The sequence below is a fragment of the Myxocyprinus asiaticus genome, chromosome 19 (assembly GCF_019703515.2).
Source record: "Myxocyprinus asiaticus isolate MX2 ecotype Aquarium Trade chromosome 19, UBuf_Myxa_2, whole genome shotgun sequence".
Taxonomy (NCBI): Eukaryota; Metazoa; Chordata; class Actinopteri; order Cypriniformes; family Catostomidae; genus Myxocyprinus; species Myxocyprinus asiaticus.
In genome coordinates this window covers 41,321,512-41,344,008 of record NC_059362.1, presented here as the reverse complement: position 1 = coordinate 41,344,008, position 22,497 = coordinate 41,321,512, and the positions used below count along the sequence as shown (strand labels likewise).

Genomic DNA, 22,497 nt, shown 5'->3' with positions numbered 1-22,497 from the left:
TTAAGCTCAATTGACAGCAGTTGTCGCATAATGTTGATTACTACAAAAACCTATTTCGACTTGTCCCTACTCTTTAAAAAGAAGCAAAAATCGAGATTACAGTGAAGCACTTAAAATGAAAGTGAATGGGGCCAATATTTGGAGGGTTTAAAGACAGAAATATGAAGCTTATACTTTTATAAAAGCACTTTTATGTAGTATAACATATCACACCACAGGACTTGACAACTTCATGTCAAGAATTTCATTAATCATTCATATACCAAGCTTTATCAAATTAAAATAAGTTTAACTAAGCTATGCTGTTTTAATATCTTGAAATTTAATTAACTTGAAAGAACACATTCCTGACAATTTACAGTACCCACATTTTCCTGACTTCTCCATGGGCGGCGCCATTACGGCGAGCTTCATCCTCTCGGATGCTCCGCACTTCCGCTTAGTTGTTGTTATTGTACGCTAGAGCTAGACAAAAGTTACTGGTGATGCTGATCATCGGAGGCTCTTGAGGAATATGCGCTGTTAGAGGATGTTATAACAACTACAGGTGGCTTAAAAAATTACTGGAAAATGAATGTTACCACAATAAACCCACCCAAAAGCTGTCAATGCCTGAAATTTTGAGTCGCACCAGATGCAATAATCAGAGGTTGCATTAACATAATTCTCCGTCATTTGCCTATTTTTTTAAAACACTGATGGATAATTCTAAACACGTCCCTCAAATCTGCTGATTTTAAATGAAACCTAGGGAGACCATACTTCCTCTTTTAACGTACATGTGTTGGACCTTAAAAGGCGTCCATTCAGATTCCCAGTTTTGTCCATTTTTATACTGAAGTGCTTTCTATCATCATCATCATACATTGTGTGTGTGCAACAAGAAACCCAGTGAAATCTAGCGCATCATAAATGTGAATTCTCTCTCTGTGCGCTGAATGTCTGTGTCTCTCTCTCTTTTACACACACACACACAGGGCGTGTGCAGAAAGAGTGAGATCCCAGTGTAGTAACTTTACCACGTAAATGTGTGTGATTGTGTACTTATTTATTCAGCGATTGCCGTCGAAAGTGTCCATACACAGATTTTAGTGAGAAAAGGATTTACATTAAGTAAACAGGGAGCGTTCCATCGTTTTTGACTGTCGTTAGTGATTATTTCAATCCTTAGCATCCGCGTTGGGAGTACGCACTAATCATAATGGTTAATTTTGCCGCCCGTGAAAATCGTGGATATTCTACAATAGACTCTGAATCATTCAGTATTGCTAAAAACTCGTTCCTGTGTATGTTCCTACAGGTTCAACAGATTTGAGTCCTTTCCCTGGCCAGTTTGAGCGTCAATTCGCCGGGTTTTCCTCAATCACCGAGAGCCGATTTTCCAGTCCCAGAATGCACTACCCAGCTACCTTCACGTACACGCCAACCCCTGTCACCACAGGAATGTCTCTCGGCAGTGCCCACTACCACACCTACCTACCCCCGCCTTACCCTGGCTCCACCCAGAACCAAAGTGGACCCTTCCAGAGCAGCAGCACGCCCTATCTCTACTATGGCCCCTCCTCTGGCTCGTACCAATTCTCTATGGTTCCAGGGGGGGATCACACACCCACACGGATGATGCCACCTTGTACCAGCGCCTCCACGGGGACCAGCTTGGTCAACCCAAATCTCCCTGTCCAGGCTGATGGAAGTGGAGGGGTTGAGGGGGACGGTAGTCATAGTAACTCCCCCACTCTGCTTAATCCTGCTGGTAGAATGGATGAAGGTGTATGGCGGCCATATTGATTGAACAATGATGCACGTAAACAACACAGATCTGTCCCGGTCTGATGGAAACTCCAAACAAACGGCATGGTTTTAAAGCACAAACCTTGGGATTTTCATCCTATTTTGCTGGACTACTTTCCTTCGCTATGTTTTCATTTCATTTTTAGTATTTATGAACTAATTGAAAGGGAAGTATTTTTTTTACATTGAAATCTTTGCGAATGTTGAATCTATGGCTGTAATAAATTATTCTGGACCTTTTGACCTCTAGGAAACATTGTCCTAGGTGGGAATATTGGGAATTGAAGGAGCAGAGATGGTTTGAGTATTTCATTAGCATCATGTTTTTATTTACTTGGCATGTCTTTAATATATCGTTTAAAGCACTGAACATCTGTCCAAGACAATTTAGTGTAAGAAGACAGTTTTTTGCTTTTTTTTTTTTACTTAAGCATTTAAGATATACATATTTTATATAATAAAAAAAGGATTTAAAGTAACTTATAAAGCCATAGATTAATTAATGTATTTGGATCTTGAGTCATAGATGGAATATTTTTTGTATGTCATCTATGTTTAATGCAAGTAATTTAGGGTAATTAAAATTTCTGTGCCTTAAATTTTAGCATACTGATCACACACAGTTGTATTTTTTAGTCGGTTTAGCACATTCAAAATGACGAGTAATAAGCTTTTTTTTTTTTTTTTTTTTTTGGAGTACAATACATTTCACAAATGTCAACATTGCTTGGTACCAAATGCTTTTTCACTGTTTAAAGCTTTAAACCAAAGAAATGGACACGGATGCTCTAAAGTGTTTGCCAATGTGTTAGATCAAGCTTTCTTTGAGTAGCATGCATGTGCTGGGATAATTTATTTAGCAATTACATTGTTTAATTATTAGAAATGGCTGGGAAAATATACTGTACACAGCATTTACTGTACACAGATTTTCTCACCTGAGAACTGGAGCTATTTATCGGACCAAAAAGACACTACACAGTGTGGTACACTAAATTAAGGCACTACATTTCCTATTGTAACAATGAAAATAGAGTATGTTCCTATAATAGTTTATTTGGGATGTAACTTATGTTGTTTGATATGTTTCAAACATTTAGCTCAATTTTATTCCACTGTAAATCTAGGATATAGTGGTGCATTGTCAATTTTGCTTATGAACATCATGTTGAAAATAATTGTCTGGATTTTAAACAGTTTTCAACAAATTGAATCTGGAATTGTGTAACTTGGGTTAAATTTCTTTAGTGCCTTACAGTTGGAACTATCAAAACCTCACGGAACTATGGAAAGGTTTAGTCTGCTTTGAACAAAATACTGCTTAATAACCCTATATTTACGCAATCAAATGAGAAAACCAAAGCTCTTAAGTGTTTTTATGTTGAATATTGATTCTCTACAGCCTTATTTACCTGAACATTGGTCCAGTATTGCATTTCTGGTAGAGCTAGTCAAGGTTTGTTTTGACTGCTTCATATGATCAGGGCGTTTACCTACAAATTTGAATAGCTGTGAGTGTGTACGAAATGTTTACAACATTCTGAGTGTGTGTTGTATATAGGAATCAAATACACCACCCCTGTTTTGTTGAATTATTATCTATTTTTTTCCTTTGTAAATTAGTATTTATCTCATCTGATGAAACGGACAGGTAAACTAAGAGCAATTTGTAGCAAATTTGTCTCTGGTTCTTGCATGCTTTCCTTTGCACAACTTGTTTTAATTATCTTGTTTTTCTTCCCCGAGTCCTTTTTATCTTTAAAGACCCCATGAACTTGCTTGACAAGTTTTTTTCCTGTGTTGACAACACGATCACACTGGAAATCGACATGTTGCTTCTGAAAGTTCATGTACACTGAAATCAACCCCATTTAGCTGAATTACTGATAATTGGCATTCCCTATCAGACATATTTGCATTGATTTTATCGTGAACACATTTCCCTATAGCGATACTGATAGCATGTTGCGCGAGCAACCTCAGAGACATGGGTTCTGGTTTCATGGAAATCAGCAAGTAATCGCATTCACATAAAACAATGGTCAGCACGATTCGGAGGTTGCATTTTCACTCTAAAACTATGTTTTTTTCGGTTAGATTTAGGGTTGGGGTTTGAGTTAGAGGGTTAGAGGCATTTCTGTTTACTGTATTACATTATTTACAGCTAAAATACAACTTGCTTTTGGCGACACCCTGTGGACATTTCACCCTGAAACTAAAGCTCACTCATGCCTAAAGGTTTAACAGCACTTCCAGCTTCGGCCACTGGGGGCAGTGATTTGAATGTCGGTAAGCACTGACAAATTTCAGCAGCAAAACTCTCAACCTACTGTTGCCGAATACACAGTAAGTTCAGACTGGCATTGACGCATTTCCTATTGAAACAGAAAATTGGGGCTGTGCTTGTCAAAGTTTGGTGTTGTAGGTGGAGGGGTCAATTTAACACCCTAGAGAACATTTTATTGGGAAAATATTTGGATACACTCCTGAGTGCAAGATAAGTCATAAAAATCTTTCATTCATTTCCCTTTCCCTGAAAAACTGTACATTTTAAATACAAAAACATTATTTTGTCAACTTTTAAGACTACAATAGTGTATAGATCACCTCAACACCAATAGACATGCAATAAAAGCCACAAAAGTCCAAATTTGATTTCATGGGGTCTTTAATTGTGGATAAATTGAGGGTTTAAGGGGAAATTATCATGACAACAGTGAAAGAAATTGGCTTTTTTAATTGTTCTATATTGTTAATAGTTTTCTTTGTAAGGGAAATAAAAAAAGATTTTGCAATGATCATGTCTGTCTCAGAAATTTGTGGTTTTATAGTATTCCATCATAGTTTCCTGGCATTACAATATTCCTCTTTAAATATATCATCTCCGTCATTAAACTTTGTCCTCTCTCTCTTTCTCTTTCTTTGACATTGATTTAAAGTCACAGTGGGGCTTTAGGAAAGACTAATGGCTTAAAGTCCATGCATCGGGTTGTTCCATTTACATGCAGTTTCATTGCCTTATCAATGAACCTTGAAGATACCTGGCCAGAGATTAAAGCTGGAAAGCTGCTCAGGGCTTGTGCACTACTGTAGAACGCACTACTTGGATCAAATACTGGATCAACATTTGATTTGGATAGTTCTGGGTGTGCGCGGCTGTCTTTGGTCTCGTGTTTGTCTCTTTCTTATGGATCTCTGTTAAATCAGGACTATGGAAATCAAGGGCTGTTACACATTATTTCAAGACATAACAGGCATAATCAGCGAGTCCTTCATCTCCAATTAAACTTGGAACCTTTTTGGGACTTCCCTGAATATGAACTGAGCGGGAAAAGCAGGGCGGGTTTCGAGTTCACAATTTAGTTCTGATCTGTAGTTAGCAATTAGAATAATGAGCCAGAGACTACAAGGAACGAGGGATGTGATATTCTTTAATCTGTGTGGCTAACAAAGAAAAAACATCTCCAAAGATATATTATTATATACAGTGGAGAGAATTCTAAAGTAATATTGGGTGTGCTGAGTATTTGAGAAGGTGCTATACCTGATAGCATATTGTTCTTGGTCGAGAAAAAGCTCCACAAGATTTTCCCTTTGACATCAATCTCTCAATTACTGTATTACCAAGTGAGAAACACAGAGAGAGAGAAATATGGGCAGAAAGAGAGGGAGAGAGAGACAGTCCACCCACAAACCAGTCGGCACCTCTGTGTCACACAGCCCAAGACAAACTTGACTCTGGCTGCAGACGGTCTGTTTTAGTTTGAAAGTGAACTCACTAAATGCACTGCATTCTACCAATTGGCTTTGAGACATACTGTAGTTGCATAATTTTCCCTCTTGAATGAATATGAATTTGAAAAATGAAATAAAGAGGAGAAGAAAAGAATATGTAGAGGCGGTGCAGGGTGGCCATGTTGGAAATGATCTCCCGCCAAATGCAGGTGAAATTTAATCTTGGCAGGTTATTCTGTCACACTACAACGTCACATTTTCCCTGACCGTCTTTCAACAATCAAGTCGTGTGTCCGGTATTTTCCATCGACTGTTTAGAATCAAACTAGTGATGTCTGATTTGTGAACAAATCAATCTTTTGAGTCAGTTCTTTTGAATGAATCAGTCAAATGGCTCAGCAAAATGCTCTGAATCAGTTCATTATGAATCATTCGGATAGTTCACACCATGCTCTGAATCATTTGGAGCAGTTTCTCTGCTAATGTGAAACGTGAATGGATAACGTACTTTCGAGAACACAGAGAACTGGATGAAGTAGAAAATTTACCTACAATCCACTGAAAGCAAAGCATATATACAATATACTACACTGGCAGCCAAAAGTTTGGAATAATGGACAGATTTTGCTGTTTCGGAAGGAAATTGGTACTTTAATTCACCAAAGTGGTATTCAACTGATCACAAAGTATAGTCAGGACATTACTGATGTAAAAAACAGTACCATCACTATTTGAAAAATGTCATTTTTGATCAAATCTAGACAGTCCCCACTTCCAGCAGCCATCACTCCAACACCTTATCCTTGAGTAATCATGCTAAATTGCTAATTTGGTACTAGAAAATCATTTGCCATTATATCAAACACAGCTGAAAGCTATTTGGTTCGTTAAATGAAGCTTAACATTGTCTTTGTTTTTGAGTTGCCACAGTATGCAATAAACTGGCATGTCTTAAGATCAATATTTGATCAAAAATGGCAAAAAAGGAACAGCTTTCTCTAGAAACTCATCAGTCAATCATTGTTTAGAGAAATGAAGGCTATACAATGCTTGAAACTGCCAAAACAAACAAACATAAGATTTCATACAAAGGTGTACAATACAGTCTTCAAAGACAAAGGACAGCTGGCTCTAACAAGGACAGAAAGGGATGTGGAAGGCCCAGATGTACAACTAAACAAGAGGATAATTACATCAGAGTCTCTAGTTTGAGAAATAGATGCCTCACATGTCCTCAGCTGACAGCTTCATTGAATTCTACCCGACTTAACACCAGTTTCATGTACAACAGTAAAGATAATACTCAGGAGTGCAGGACTTATGGGAAGAATTGCAAAGAAAAAGCCACTTTTGAAACAGAAAACAAAAAGAAAAATTTAGAGTGGGCAAAGAAACACAGACATTGTAAAACAGGTAATTGGAAAAGTGTGTTATGGATCTTAACCCCGTTGAGCTTTTGTGGGATCAGCTAGACTGTAAGGTGCATGAGAAGTGCCCAAAAAGACAGCCACATCTATGGTGAGTGCTACAGGAAGTTTGGGGTGAAATGTCACCTGAGTATCTGGACAAACTGACAGCTAGAATGCCAAGGATCTGCAAAGCTGTCATTGCTGCATGTGGAGGATTTTTTGATGAGAACTCTTTGAAGTAGTTTAAGAAGTTCTGAACATTTTTTATTTTATTTTATTTTTTAATTGTAATAGTAATTTTTCACGTTATTAATGTCCTGACTATACATTGTGATCAGTTGAATGCCAATTTGGTTAATAAAATTACCAATTTCTTTCCATAAGAGCAAAATCTGTACATTATTCCAAACTTTTGGCCACCAGTGTATATACAGTTGAAGTCAGAAGTTCACATACACCTTCGCCAAATACATTTAAACTCAGTTTTTCACAATTCCTGACATTTAATCTTAAAAAACATTCCCTGTCTTAGGTCAGTTAGGATCATTATTTTAAGAATGTGAAATGTCAGAATAATAGTAGAGAGAATGATTTATTTCAGCTTTTATTTCTTTCATCACATTCCCAGTGGGTCAGAAGTTTACATACACTTTGTTAGTATTTGGTAATATTGCCTTTAAAATGTTTAATTTGGGTCAAACTTTTTGGATAGCCTTCCACAAGCTTCTCATAGTAAGTTGCTGGAATTTTGGCCCATTCCTCCAGATAGAACTGGTGTAACTGAGTCAGGTTTTTAGTCCTCCTTGCTCACACACAATTTTTCCGTTTTTAGATTGACTTTGTTGTCCTTAAGCCATTTTACCAGAACTTTGGAGGTATGTTTGGGGCAATTGTCCATTTGGAAGACCCATTTGCGACCGAGCTTTCACTTCCTGGCTGATGTTTTGAGATGTTGCTTCATGCTGCCATCTATTTTGGGAAGTGCACCAGTCCCTCCTGCAGCAAAGCACCCCCAAAACATGATGCTGCCACCCTCATGCTTCACGGTTGGGATGGTGTTCTTCCGCTTGCAAGCCTCACCCTTTTTCCTCCAATCATAACGATGGTCATTATGGCCAAACAGTTCAATTTTTGTTTCATCAGACCAAAGGACATTTCTCCAAAGAGTAAGATCTTTGTCCCTATGTGCACTTGCAAACTGTAATCTGGCTTTTTTATGGCAGTTTTAGAGCAGTGGCTCCTTCCTTGCTGAGCAGCCTTTCAGGTTCTGTCGATATAGGAATTGTTTTACTGTGTATATAGATACTTGTCTACCTGTTTCCTCCAGCATCTTCACAAGGTCCTTTGCTGTTGTTCTGGGATTGATTTGCACTTTTCACACCAAACTACGTTCATCTCTAGGAGACAGAATAAGTCTCTTTCCTGAGCGGTATGATGGCTGCGTGGTCCCATGGTGTTTATAATTGCATACTATTGTTTGTACAGATGAATGTGGTACCTTCAGGCTTTTGGAAATTGCTCCCAAGGTTGAACCAATTCTTTTGATTTTTCCCTTGATGTCAAGCAAAGATCACTGAGTTTGAAGGTAGGCCTTAAAATACATCCACAGGTACACCTCCAATTGACTCCAATTAGCCTATCAGAAGCTAGTAGGCTTATTGCCTAAAGGGTTGACATCATGTTCTGGAATTTTCCAAGCTGTTTAAAGGCACAGTTAACTTAGTGTATGTAAACTTCTGACCCACTGGAATTGTGATATAGTCAATTAAAAGTGAAACAATCTGTCTGTAAACAATTGTTGAAAAAATTACTCGTGTCATGCACAAAGTAGATGTTCTAAACGACTTGCCAAAACTATAGTTTGCTAATATAAAATCTGTGGAGTGGTTAAAAAATTTGTTTTAATGACTTCAGCCTAAGTGTATGTAAACTTCTGACTTCAACTAATATATATTTATATACATATATATATATATATATATACAGTACTGTGCAAAAGTATTAGGCACTTGTCAAAAATGTTGCGTAGTGAGGATGTCTTCAAAAATAATGCCATAAATAGTTTTCTTTTATCACTTAATGTCATACAAAGTCCAGTAAACATAAAAAAGCTAAATCAATATTTGGTGTGACCACCTTTGCATTTAAAACAGCACCAATTCTCCTAGGTACACCTGGATACATTTTATTTTGGTTGTTGGCAGATAGGATGTTCCAGGCTTCTTGGAGAATTTGCCACAGTTCTTCTATCTGTTTAGGTTGTCTCAATTGCTTCTGTCTCTTTATGTAATCTCAGACTGAGATTGGGGGGGCTTTGTGGGGGCTATGACATCTGTTGCAGGGCTTCCTTTTCTTCTATTCTAATCATTTGTATTTGCAAAAGTAATGTTTGTGAGTCAAACGTTTATATTTCCTATTGACACACTTAAGCTGAAGATATAAATAACCATCTTAAGACAAATGCTTTTGTGAAACATCTTATGTGCCTAAGACTTTTCCACAGTACTGTACATATAATTTATGATTATTATTATTTAAATATTATAATATAAATACATTATACATTAAATTAATTATTAATATAAGATATTTCTACTTGATGTGAACCTTAAAATTACTTTCATTGGTAACCCAATATACAATAGTCAGGCTGATACACTCATATGAAATAATATGACTTGAATAAAACTAATTAAATTAGATGTTACCACATGAAGCACATGTTTTGGTTTTTTTCCTTTTTTAAGTGTAGTTCTTCACTGAGTTCACATGACCACAATACAGTCTCATAAGTGACACAAGCTGAAGCATCTGTGCGTTGTTTTTAATAATCGTATTCAACATCCTAAGGAAGTGGCTGACATAGTCACATTAGCTCAACTACGCCATCTGGTGCTTTATTGTACTGCTGTATTTTATATTTCTCTAGTACAGCTTTTGGAGAAATTGACCCGTTGCTCAACATAAACCCTTCAATGTTCCTGCAATTACAAATATTTAGTGTCATATAAACAGTATAACATTAATCATTGTTATTGCAGATACTGAAGTGGTTCAGGGGGTATTTACTGATTGAGCATCGACCTCGTTGTAGTTGGGCAATTGTTTGGCAAACTTTAAGTTGTCCACAAACACTTTAAAAGTTAAAGTATGGTTTTAAAATATAGATGTAAAAATGTAACAAATTCCCAAGCAGCTTTAGCAAATTGACTTTCAACCCCACCAGTCCATAATCAAGGTAGTTGTGGACAAAAGAGCATTGATATCAGTACCATGGACAGCTACAATGCGAACAATGATCACATTGTTAAATCTGTATGTTTCTTCCAGGAGGCTCAAGTTATCTTCCATCAAACCTGTCAAAGGCCACTCAATACAGATCGACTTGCAGTTGATGGACAGAGTCCTGCAGCATGCCAAATATTTATGCAAAACAGTCTTTTTCCTTAGGATTGAGCCAAACACTAAAATGTGAACTATTTAGAAAGAGAAACTTCATCTTGAGTCAGAGCCAGTGGGAGCAAAGACATATTTCTCGTCATAGAAACAGCCCTATAAACCTATAAAGTGTTAATTGAGAACTAATGAACTGATAATACAAAACAGTCAAATCATGTTTCCAGAGATCTTTATTGATGAGTGACATACAGTCATGGTGAAATTATGCCTATTACTTTGGAAAACGACGAAGCAGTCTTGCCCAGTGTTGCAAGCCAAGCCGTTTTACAGTATATCGATGCCCAGGTCTGGTACTCATTTAGTGCTGTCTCCAAATATCCCAATGCATGTTATTATATTAATGACAGATTTTATGGTTTATGACTGGAAAGTCAAACTTTCTCAATTTCCTATGGAGCTTGCGATGATTTATATGGCTGAATGATAAAAAACATTTCTTGACAGCGGAGGACTTGCGAGAGCTTCTGTGGGCTCTGAAACAGCACATTGTGCTCTTATGTGGAGAGATATATTGTATGATGGAGCACCGAGAAGGAAACTCAGCTGTCCTGGATCCTTACGCCGGCACCAAGTCATGTCTTAAATGAATTAAAATCCTCTCAGGCGCAACTGTCTCCTAGCCACATCCTGCCACTATACAGGAAGCGTAACATTTTCATACTAAATGAAAAACTAAAATGACAATCTGCTTTTACTGAGGCTATAATCACGCTTTCTGGTCACCATATGATGATTCCATGTTAAAAGCTAATGAAGAAAATCTCTTTTACAGCTCTGGCTTTGATCAATCCGTTTAGCGGGAAATAATGGTGATACAGCAGACTCCATTACTCAAACTGAAATGGGTCATTCCTAATATTCGGTGCCTTTTAAGTCAAGTTATGGTATTTATAATGTTTAATTTCAAGTGATTATAATTATAATAGGTTTGTTAAAAAAAATTATAATAATAATTGTTTGCACTATAGTCATTTCCTCATATCTCCAGAGTTGCACGTCAAACATTTCAGACAACAAGTGCTAAATTTTTTGCCAAGCAAATAAGTGTTTAGAATTACATTCTCTCACTAACATGTAGTCATTTGTGGTAAACTAAATTGTGTGGTTTTTTTTTTGTTTGTTTTTTGTTTTTTTTACAATAGACCAATATATCAGCCAGGCTGATTAAATGGCTCGTATTTGGCCATTTTTGATAGTCACCATCGGCCGATAACAGTGTTCACTTGGCCGATTAACATAAGTTTAAACTTTCCCTTGATGAGGTTCCAAAATTTACCAATAGATTTGTGAATGGCTAGTAGTTTAAGTGAATTTGAGTAAATAATGTATAAAATAAGTGGACCCACTTTATATTAGTGTCTTTAACTACTATGTACTTATGCATTTGATACAATGAACTTATTATGTACATACATGTTGTTGCGCTGTACTTACATTTAAAGTACCTGCATTAAATTACATATGCAGTTACACTGTTAACCTTAACCCCTAATCCCAATCCAACCCTTACCCTAACCCTAACCCTAACCCAGCCCTTACCCTAACCCAACCTCAGTGGCAGAAAATGAGAATCTTATGAGAATTTTGCATAACAACATGTTAGTACACATTAAATAACCAATGCAAGATCCTGGGGAGAGTCTGGGACCTTAAAATAGTTAGATACAAATCTTGATTTATTTTCACATGATGAATTGATTATTTATTTATTTATTCCTTTTTTTAAAGTGCCTGTGCATAATCAACTCCCATAAGGGTTGATCTGTCCCCTAACCTAACCTAGCTTAGTTTAGGTTAACTGATTTCATTTTTATAATCATTATTGTTGTGTTTTGAGATTTTCTTTTGTTTGTCTCATTTGTATTCTGTATATGTATATGTGCAATTGAATTGGTCTTACCTTCTATAGATTTTTTTATCCCAGCTAGGACACGTGTAGTCCCTAGACATGGCTCTTGCGCTTCACAATCGTTTTGAGCCATTATGGGATACTCACTCCCTTTCAGGTGAGCATGATATGGCTTCCTCCACACTGACAAATAAGGGACAGAGTACCTTCTCAACAATAGGCCCACCCACCTGATTTGATTTGAATTAAAAAGTATTTCAAATTATGACAGGCTATTCATTACTCTGAGATTCTTTCAAATTCGATGCTGCAAAATTCTTGCCTCCCTGGCATGCTAAGACAAACCAAAAAACGTACAGCTTTATCAAGCCCTCCTCACCAAACCCAGAGATTCTGGATTGAGTCAAACAAACGCGGCTCAATGGATGAAAAATAACCTAACCATTTTGAGAGAGCATTATGATGCAGTGATTTCTGAAGGTTTAGAGGAGATTCAGAGGTTTGATATACAAGCTTTTATTAAAGCTGTCAGTTAGTTCAGCAGAAACATTGAAAGTTATGCTTAGAAGTTTTAATACATCAACATATGAAATTACTCCTGGTATTTTGACAGATCAAGATTTTCCATCATTAGTTTGATTTAATCAACCCACTGAATTCTCCACTTCTAGACCAAATAAGCTTAGCAGAAAGTGGAGACAGTAATGCAGTAGAGTCTCAGCCAGTAGAGAAGAGTAATGTGCAACAATCTGATGTTCTTGTACAGGAAAATAATACCAGAGAAATTCCAGATCCAAACACAACACCACATAATCTACTTGAGCCTCATAAGGTGAGGGTAGTACAAGTACAACCACTGAGTCTTCAACTGCCTGTTATTGGTCCACAACATTTTGAGAAGGTAGACCAGGATATAACTGACAGAGTTTTGAACAACAGTATTTCTACTTACAGCAATGTTGTCCTTCCATGTAGTAATACAATATCTTTTTGTCTTGCTGTTGATCAACAGGCTTCCGATGTGATGGTGAAGTGGTCCCCCGGGCTTTCCTCTGGGGTGGGAGTGAAGGATGGGGACAAAAACATGATTATGGGTGACACATCAAAAGAACAAATGTATTTGAGTGATATCCAATCTGAGTCCATTCCTAACACCCCTGTGGTGGCTCCAGGTGACAAGCTGGGCCCTGCCTCTCGTTGTGAGTTACAAGACACAGTAGGACAAATAGAAAGAATGCAGAGTGGCATATCACAATTGATAAACCCACAGTAAAAATAGGGGACCCCAACCTAGCACATATCCCTCCTTTTATAGACTCTAAAATACAAGTAGATTGCTTTCCAGTGGCTTCTTTTTATCATATCAAAGGTATTCTAGATAAACTAACACCTCAATTGGCGACTCAAACTGTAGTTTTATCGGTAGACCTGAACAATTGTTTAGGGAAACAGGAACCAAATACCTCATGGAAACAACTTCAACAATTATTAAGAACATGTGAAAAACAATTTCCAAATGCCAAAATTCATGTTTCTTTGATTCATTTTTCAGATAAATTGGACAAAAACGTACAAGAAACTAAATCAAACTATACAAGAGATGTCAATACTTCCGTGGCTTGAATAGATTGGTCTTTCGCACTGAACCTCATGATCCGGTCCATTGGACTGCAGAAACAGGTTCCAACATCTTACAAGTCTGGTTGGACCAGTTAAACAAGAGAGGGGAAAGAAGGGTTTACACACAATCTCCCAACAGTCCAATATAACCAAGCTTTCCTCTACATATAGGCTGAACCAGGTGGAAATATAAGTATTAGAATGATTAGTATCACTTTTATTCCTACACTACACTATCACGACCGGATGGAACATCACAGGGACCTACATAACAAAGACGACTCAAATTATTCCATTTTTTTGCATATGAAACCGATTACCTTCACTAACCTTTTACTAACCCTTCCTCTTGGGAACCGGATTTACATTCAGTATTGGAGACGGTGCAGACATTGATTTAAAAAGATAAGACTTTATTAACATGACTTAAAATTAAAAAATCTACTAAATCAAATCTTACAAATCAACAATCACAAGCTTTGAAGTCTCTCAGTAAAAATCAAGATATTATTATAAAACCAACAGACAGTTATGTCAAAGACACTTATGATTTCATTAACAAGCTTAAAGCTTTGACAATACCGGATGCCTCTTTTTTTTATTCCCATAGATATAAATTCACTTTACACTAACACTGATACAAAGTTAGGCATAGAAGCAGTCGCTATTGCCTTAAGAAAATTACCTGAAGTTAACCGCCCAGACAAAGCTATCTTACAACTAATAGAACTTAATAGAAATTATTTTGAATTTAATGGTAAACATTATCTTCAAAGCTATGGCATGGCGATGGGTAAAAACATTTGCTCCGGCATATGCCAATCTCTGAGTCTTTGGGAGGAAACTGCCTTCTTAAAATGTAATTATTTACCTTTTGTGTACTTAAGATATCTGGATGATATTTTTGGTATCTGGACACATACGGTAAAAGATTTTCTTCCATTTTTAGAAATTTTAAACACACATCACTCGCCGATCATTATTACACATAATACACAACCAGGGGCGGACAGGGAAGAGAAATCAGCCCTAGACTGGCCCAAAAGTTGTTGTTGGGAGGGGGGGGTTGTTGCCCAAAAGTTTAGTTATTGCATAAGAAAAGTTTCCACCCAAAATATACGTTTAAAGGTTTAATAAAATCACAATTAATTACATTTCATAGGATATGTACCTTTTCTGACTATGTAGAAAAAGTGACACATGTACTTTTCCAAGTATTAGCTCCTAGGGGTTATTCCAAACTATTTCTTAGATCAATAAAAGCGGAGGTGAAACATATATTCAGGAACGGTGGACAAATCCAAACACAAAGAGATAACCATACTAAACTCAGCAAAAAAAGAAACGTCCTCTCACTTTCAACTGCTTTTATTTTCAGCAAACTTAACATATGTAAATATTTGTATGAACATAAAAAGATTCAACAACTAAGACATAAACTGAACAAGTTTCACAGACATACAGACTAACAGAAATGGAATAATGTGTCCCGGAACAAAGGGGGGTCAAAATCTAAAGTAACAGTCAGTATCTTGTGAGGCCACAAGCTGCATTAAGTACTCCTCATGGACTGCACCAGATTTGCCAGTTCTTGCTGTGAGATGTTACCCCACACTTCCACCAAGGCACTTGCAAGTTGCCAGACATTTCTTGGGGGAATGGCCCGAGCCCTCACCCTCTGGTCCAACAGGTCCCAGACGTGCTCAATGGGATTGAGATCCGGGCTCTTCGCTGGCCATGGCAGAACACTGACTTTCCTGTCTTGCAGGAAATCACGCACAGAACAAGCAGTATGGCTGTTAACATTGTCATGCTGGAGGGTCATATCAGGATGAGCCTGCAGGAAGGGTACCACATGAGGGAGGAGGATGTCTTCCCTGTAATGCACAGCATTGAGATTGCTGACAACAAGCTCAGTCCGATGATGCTGACACACCACCCCAGATCATGACAGACCCTCCACCTCCAAATCGATCCCGCTCCAGAGCACAGGCCTCAGTGTAACGCTCATTCCTTCGACGATAAATGCGAGTCCGACCATCACCCCTGGTGAGACAAAACCACGACTCGTCAGTGAAGAGCACTTTTTGCCAGTCCTGTCTGGTCCAGTGAAGGTGGGTTTGTGCCCATAGGCGACGTTGTTGCCAGTGATGTCTGATAAGGACTTGCCTTACAACAGGCCTACAAGTCCTCAGTCCAGCCTCTCTCAGCCTATTGCAGACAGTCTGAGCACTAATGGAGGGATTGTGTGTTCCTGGTGTAACTCAGGCAGTTGTTGTTGCCATCCTGAACCTGTCCCGCAGGTGTGATATTCAGATGTACTGATCCTGTGCAGGTGTTGTTACACGTGATCTGCCACTGCGAGGATGATCAGCTGTCCTTCCTGTCTCTCTGTAGTGCTGTCTTAGGCATCTCACAGTATGGACATTGCAATTTATTGCCCTGGCCACATCTGCAGTCCTCATGCCTCCATGCAGCATGCCTAAGACATGTTCACGCAGATGAGCAGGGACCCTGGGCATCTTTCTTTTGGTGTTTTTCAGAGTCAGTAGAATGGTCTCTTTAGTGTCCTAAGTTTTTATAACTGTGACCTTAATTGCCTACCGTCTGTAAGCTGTTAGTGTCTTAACGACCATTCCACAGGTACATGTTCATTAATTGTTTATGGTTCATTGACCAAGCATGGAAAACATTGTTTAAACACTTTACCTATAAAGATCTGTAAAGTTATTTGGATTTATACAAAATTATCTTTAAAATACAGTGTCCTGAAAAAGAGACGTTTCTTTTTTGCTGAGATTATTATACCATTAGCAACCTTTTCAGAATAGTCAGTTATACTTGGCGGTAAAATTAAATCCCATTTTCAGCAAGCTCAAACTGAGAATGATAATTTGAAACAGTTTAGAATTATCTCAGCATATACTGTAGAAGGAACAAAAATTTAAAACATATATTAGTACACTTGAGTTTAAGGAAGGCCATGAAACAATTAACATGCAAAAAATATTTTAGCAAAAATAAATATATTACAAATGGTTTCTCCAAATCAGGAAAACTTTTATTACAGAACATTAGCTTAGATACAGTCAGTTGTGTATATGCCATTCAATCTAAACTCTGCCATAAACTTTATATTGGAGAAACTAAAAATTTGCTTAGCATAAGTCTCAAACAACACATATATCATATAGAGAGGGTAAATTAGAATACACTTCTGTATGATCATTTTAAATCTCATACTATAGATAACATAAATGTTGGGTTTAGAAACAAATATCACATGGTCTAGAGTCTAAAGAATAGGGGCAGAGAGAAAATGGATTAACTCCCTAAAAACAATAGATCCATTGGGTTTGAATGAAAAATAAAGTATTTTTGCTCTAACCTGGAAGTGTGATGTTTTGGTGTCTTCATTGGTGGTCCAGGGACATTTCCTGTAAACGAAAATAACAAATATGAAATCTTAATAAATTAATTAACTATTGTCATGTTTAGAATATATTGCACTTACCTGAGATCCAGGGACTGTGGGTTAGAAGAATACCCACTTGATGTTTCCTTTGATGGGTTAGACAATAAGTCAAGGGACGCACAAAAAAACAAGTGGTCGACCGATATGGGGTTTTCAATGGCTGATACCAATATCTAGAGAGCATGATGGCAAACGGCCGATATAATTGCAGTTATACACAATATAATTTAACAACAGCAAATCAGATGTACAAAACATTTCTGGAGTGAAACAAACATTTATATGGTCTCACTTTATATTAGGCGTCTTTAACTACTATGAAATACTAACATTAAAATATTGTGTACTAACTTGTTGTTAGTCATAAGTGCAAGTCTTAAATAAGTGCTACACCAAAATCATTTACGCACATTAAAGTGAAACACACAGTACAATAAACATGTATATAAACCCACATCAAAATTCCACTCCCAAAATGAATATGTATTCAAAAGAAAATTGAATATATAATTAAAAAAATGAATATATTAATAAATAAATAAATAATCCATCAAGTGAAAATAAATCAAGATTTATATCTAACTATTTTAAGGTCCCAGACTCTCCCCAGGATCTTGCATTATGGATTCCTCCCACAGACAGTGTTCAACTTTTCGGTAAGTTAACTATACTCTAAACATCAAAACCATTGCTTCATTAAACTTTCTATTTCTCTCTACAGGAGGTATTCCTACCCCATTAAAGACACTAAATAGGTGTTCTTCCAGCAGGTGGTCCACCGGTTTTAGGTAAGTATAATATGTTGAAAGCAACTTTAATTAAAAATTAATTGTTGTCATGTGTATTTTGTTGATTCATGTCTTTTATTTTGAAATGTTTAGTTCCTGTTTCCCTTGTCATGTGATTTCTGTTTTCCCTCCATGTTCATGTGTCATGTTTTCATTGGTTTATTGTTTAATTAGCTTGTTATGAGTTCTGTTTGTTCATTGGTTTATGTTCCCCCATGTCCATGTATTTAAGCCTCATGTTTTCCATTGTGTGGTTGTCAAGTATTGAATGAGAAGTATTGATCAGCCTGCTCCATGCCACGTCACAGCAACGCCTCAGCCTGCTCCATGCCATGTCACTGCAACGCCTCAGCCTGCTCCATGCCATGTCACAGCCACACCTGAGCAGTGGGACCTGGAGATGGTTCCCACCCTTATACCCACCCTTAGTTCTCCTGAGCAGGCAAGGGGAACTTTCGGCCCTCCGAGCCCTGGACTTCGCCTTGGCCTGTCGGTCCCTCGACATTGCCTCAGCTCGGCGTTCCCTCGGCTCCACTACGGTCCTTCAGCCTGTCGGCTGTGCCGGGGCCCCTTGTCCCTCTGGCTCCTCCTTGGTCTGTCGGTCACCTGGCTCCACTTTGGCTCTCCGATCCTCTGGCTGCGCCTCGTCCCTCTGATCTGTCAGCTTCACCAGGGACCTCCTTCCCTACGGCTCCACCTTGGTCCTCAGTCCCACCGGCTCTACCTCTTCCGATCCCTCAGCTCCGCCTTGCTCCTCCGAGCCTCCAGCACCGCCTTGGTCCTCCCTGCCATTGGCTCCACCCTGGCCCTTCGAGTCTTCGGCTACTCTCCGGGCACCACTTTCCATGGCTCCGCCCCTCAAGCCTCTCATGACTTCACCCCCCACGGACTTTGCCCTGGTCCCAAGCCCCTCACCCTTTCTCGCCACGCCATGCCCCACGCCTCAGGACACCCCCCCACCCCCCTCCCTACAGAACTTTGAATTTATGTCATGTTTTACGTGTTTTGTTTATGTGTTGGGGTGTCAGGAGCCACCCCTTAGTGGGGGGGATATGTCATGTGTATTTTGTTGATTCATGTCTTTTATTTTGAAATGTTTAGTTCCTGTTTCCCTTGTCATGTGATTTCTGTTTTCCCTCCATGTTCATGTGTCATGTTTTCATTGGTTTATTGTTTAATTAACTTGTTATGAGTTCTGTTTGTTCATTGGTTTATGTTCCCCCATGTCCATGTATTTAAGCCTCATGTTTTCCATTGTGTGGTTGTCAAGTATTGAATGTGAAAGGGTATGTGCAAAGTCTAGTCAATTCTAGTCCATGTTCATGTTTTGTAGTTAGGGTTTTGGATTTCACGTTTACTTAATAAACTGCACTTGGGTTCTTCATCTCATCTTCGTCATTGCCATCATTGCCAGTTCCAGCATACGTTACAATTGTTCTACTGTTTTTTTTACAAGAAATGCCCCTAACCTGTTAAAGTATGTCATGATACTGATACGCAACAGCGTGCAGAGTTATTAGCGAACTGGTGCAAACTTACATGCATCTGTACGATCGTTCGCGTAGAGATATTTTCAATGGACATGTCATGCAATTTTTTTATTTTTTTTTATTAGTCTACATAAGGAATCGAATGTATTCAAATACTCATAAGGGCCCATTATTCACTCTGTTATTTGATAAGCTGCTTCAAGTCATCTGCCGTCTGCAGCCAAAAGCCATTCACACATCTGCCCATAGTCAGGTATGCCTCTTATCATTCTTTTGCCTGTATTCTGCCCATTAACACTCTTTTATACACCAGTCTTTGCAGTAGTATCAGTATCATCATAAATTACAATTACAGAGTATAATCAGCACATATTATAGCCATGTATAGAGTGTAGGCGCATTAGTGCCATGAATGTAAAATGTAAACATGACAAATTACACATTATTTACTGCATATATATTACTTTAAATCATCATCGAGTGGTTAAAACACCTTCTTTAACAGATCTCCTGTGAATTCTACTCATAGAATGATGCATGAAGTCTTTGATAAGAAATTTTAATGTCACATAAGTTAACGTTTTACATGTAGTATTGTTCGTCCTCATATTTAAATGCTCCTCTAAACGTCTCCAACAGCGCCGTGGCCAGTGTCTGAATATTCACAAACAGTATACCTTTGCTCAGCTGTTTCGAACTTCTTTGGCTCAGAGTGAAAAATGAAGAAGCACTTTGCTGTGAGTATGCAGGTTTACAAATATGTTAGATGCATGTAGATATCAATTCCATACCATGTAATAACAAAATGTAAACACTAAATGTTCACCCTGTTACTGTGCACCCTAACCCTGACCAGAATGGACATCTAGATTTTTAAATATGAAAGTAATTTAGCTTGACCTGTATGACGTATAAAATATTTAACATGTCCCTTAAATGATGAAACATAAAGATACTTATACAAGTATTTTTCATTTTTCAAATGTTTGAAAGCAGAAAAGGCACTGAATTGTAGGAATGACCCAAATATTTCAGAGTAATACATTTCTGATCTAGAAATTAAGACAAAAAAGCTGTGCATTCTCTTTATTGACGTTGTATTTTTGACAAAAGTCTCAGATTTCTGCGTCGTGGATCTGGAGTGGTTTTGTGTGACAGGGTGCATACTAAACCTCCTTAAGGACTACTGTTTTGCTTTGATGTGCAGAACATCTGCCAGACTGGAGCAATGCAGTGCAAGAAATCCCTCTGGTTAGGTCATCAGCTTTCTACCGAAGCCACAGGCGTGTGCCCGTCAGATCAACAATCTCCATCAAATCCCACCACATGTCAGTCACATGGCTGCTTCAGTCCCATTTCTAAGGAAAAACCTGATATTCTGATGTTTCCCCAGGCAAAGCCTGGATTTATGTTTCTTCCACTTTGTACTAATAAAAATGATATAATGCATTTGTGTCAGAATTCTGGAGACCAGTTCAGCCAGTTTGACCACAAGTCAATAGTAAACTTTCATGTGATCTAAAAACTAAACTAAACAATACTGAAATCCGGAGAGGAACTTCAAACATACAACTGAAGTTAGGCAAAATAGGGTGACTTTGCATCAGTCAGCAATTATGAATGGTTTTGTATACTCCAATGTAAAAAATCTATTTGTTTTACTGCTGCAAGCTTAGTGCAAGACTAGTGTTTATACAGTCATGTCTAACTAGTGATTGGACACTCATTCATCCACTGATTCATTTTCAACTGTCACTGACTGTGGTAATAAAATACTTTCATCTGGTTGAGTGTCAAACATTTGTTTGAATGCAGTTGTAACTACATTCCTATACAAAAACATCCTGGTGCCTGGTGTAATTTTAAGCATTACGGAACCCATGAAATAATAAAAAAATATCGACTTTTATGACTTTTAGTCTATGTGTGTTAGCTTTGAGGTCATCTACACTGGTGGCCAATTGTTTGGAATAATGTACAGATTTTGCTGTTTCGGAAGGAAATTGGTACTTTAATTCACCAAAGTGGCATTCAGCTGATCACAAAGTATAGTCAGGACATTACTGATGTAAAAAACAGCAAATCACTATTTGAAAAATGTCATTTTTTATCAAATCTAGGCAGGCCCCATTTCCAGCAGCCATCACTCCAACACCTTATCCTTGAGTAATCATGCTAAATTGCTAATTTGGTAATAGAAAATCGCTTGCCATTATATCAAACACTGCTGAAAGCTATTTGGTTCGTTAAATGAAGCTTAACCTTGTCTTTGTTTTTGAGTTGCCACAGTATGCAATAGACTGGCACGTCTTAAGATCAATATTAGATCAAAAATGGCAAAAAAGAAACAGCTTTCTCTAGAAACTCATCAGTCAATCATTGTTTTGGGGAATGAAGGCTAGACAATGCTTGAAACTGCCAAAAAAATGGAAGATTTCATACAAAGGTGTACACAACAGTTTTCAAAGACAAAGGACAACTGGCTCTAACAAGGACAGAAAGAGATGCGGAAGGCCCAGATGTACAACTAAACAAGAGGATAAGTACATCTAGGTAAGTACAAACTAGAGTCTCTAGTTTGAGAAATAGATGCCTCACATGTCCTCAGCTGACAGCTTCATTGAATTCTACTGCTCAACACCATTTTCATGTACAACAGTAAAGAGAAGACTCAGGGGTGTAGGCCTTATGGGAAGAATTGCAAAGAAAAAGCCACTTTTGAAACAGAAAAACAAAAAGAAAAGGTTAGAGTGGGTAAAGAAACACAGAATCACAGTGATGGGAACACGAACTCTGTCATTCTAAGCTAAGTTACCAATCCCTATATCACTGTTGACAGTCTTCAGACTTTTAAAATGGCATCTCTGGAATAAACAATGGT

General features: G+C 37.9%; 1 protein-coding gene across 3 annotated transcripts in view; it reads left to right on the top strand.

The window, feature by feature from the left end:
- runx2b (RUNX family transcription factor 2b) overlaps positions 1–4,578 on the top strand; it is a 69,686-nt gene extending 65,108 nt beyond the window's left edge. For 2 of the 3 annotated variants that reach the window (XM_051644761.1, XM_051644759.1), the window contains one exon: positions 1,301–4,578. In XM_051644761.1, the coding sequence (XP_051500721.1) occupies positions 1,301–1,788 (488 nt within the window). In that variant the 3' untranslated portion in view covers positions 1,789–4,578. The remainder of the gene's footprint in view (positions 1–1,300) is intronic. The other variant, XM_051644762.1, reaches the window with a different exon arrangement.
- The last annotated feature ends 17,919 nt before the right edge of the window (positions 4,579–22,497 follow it).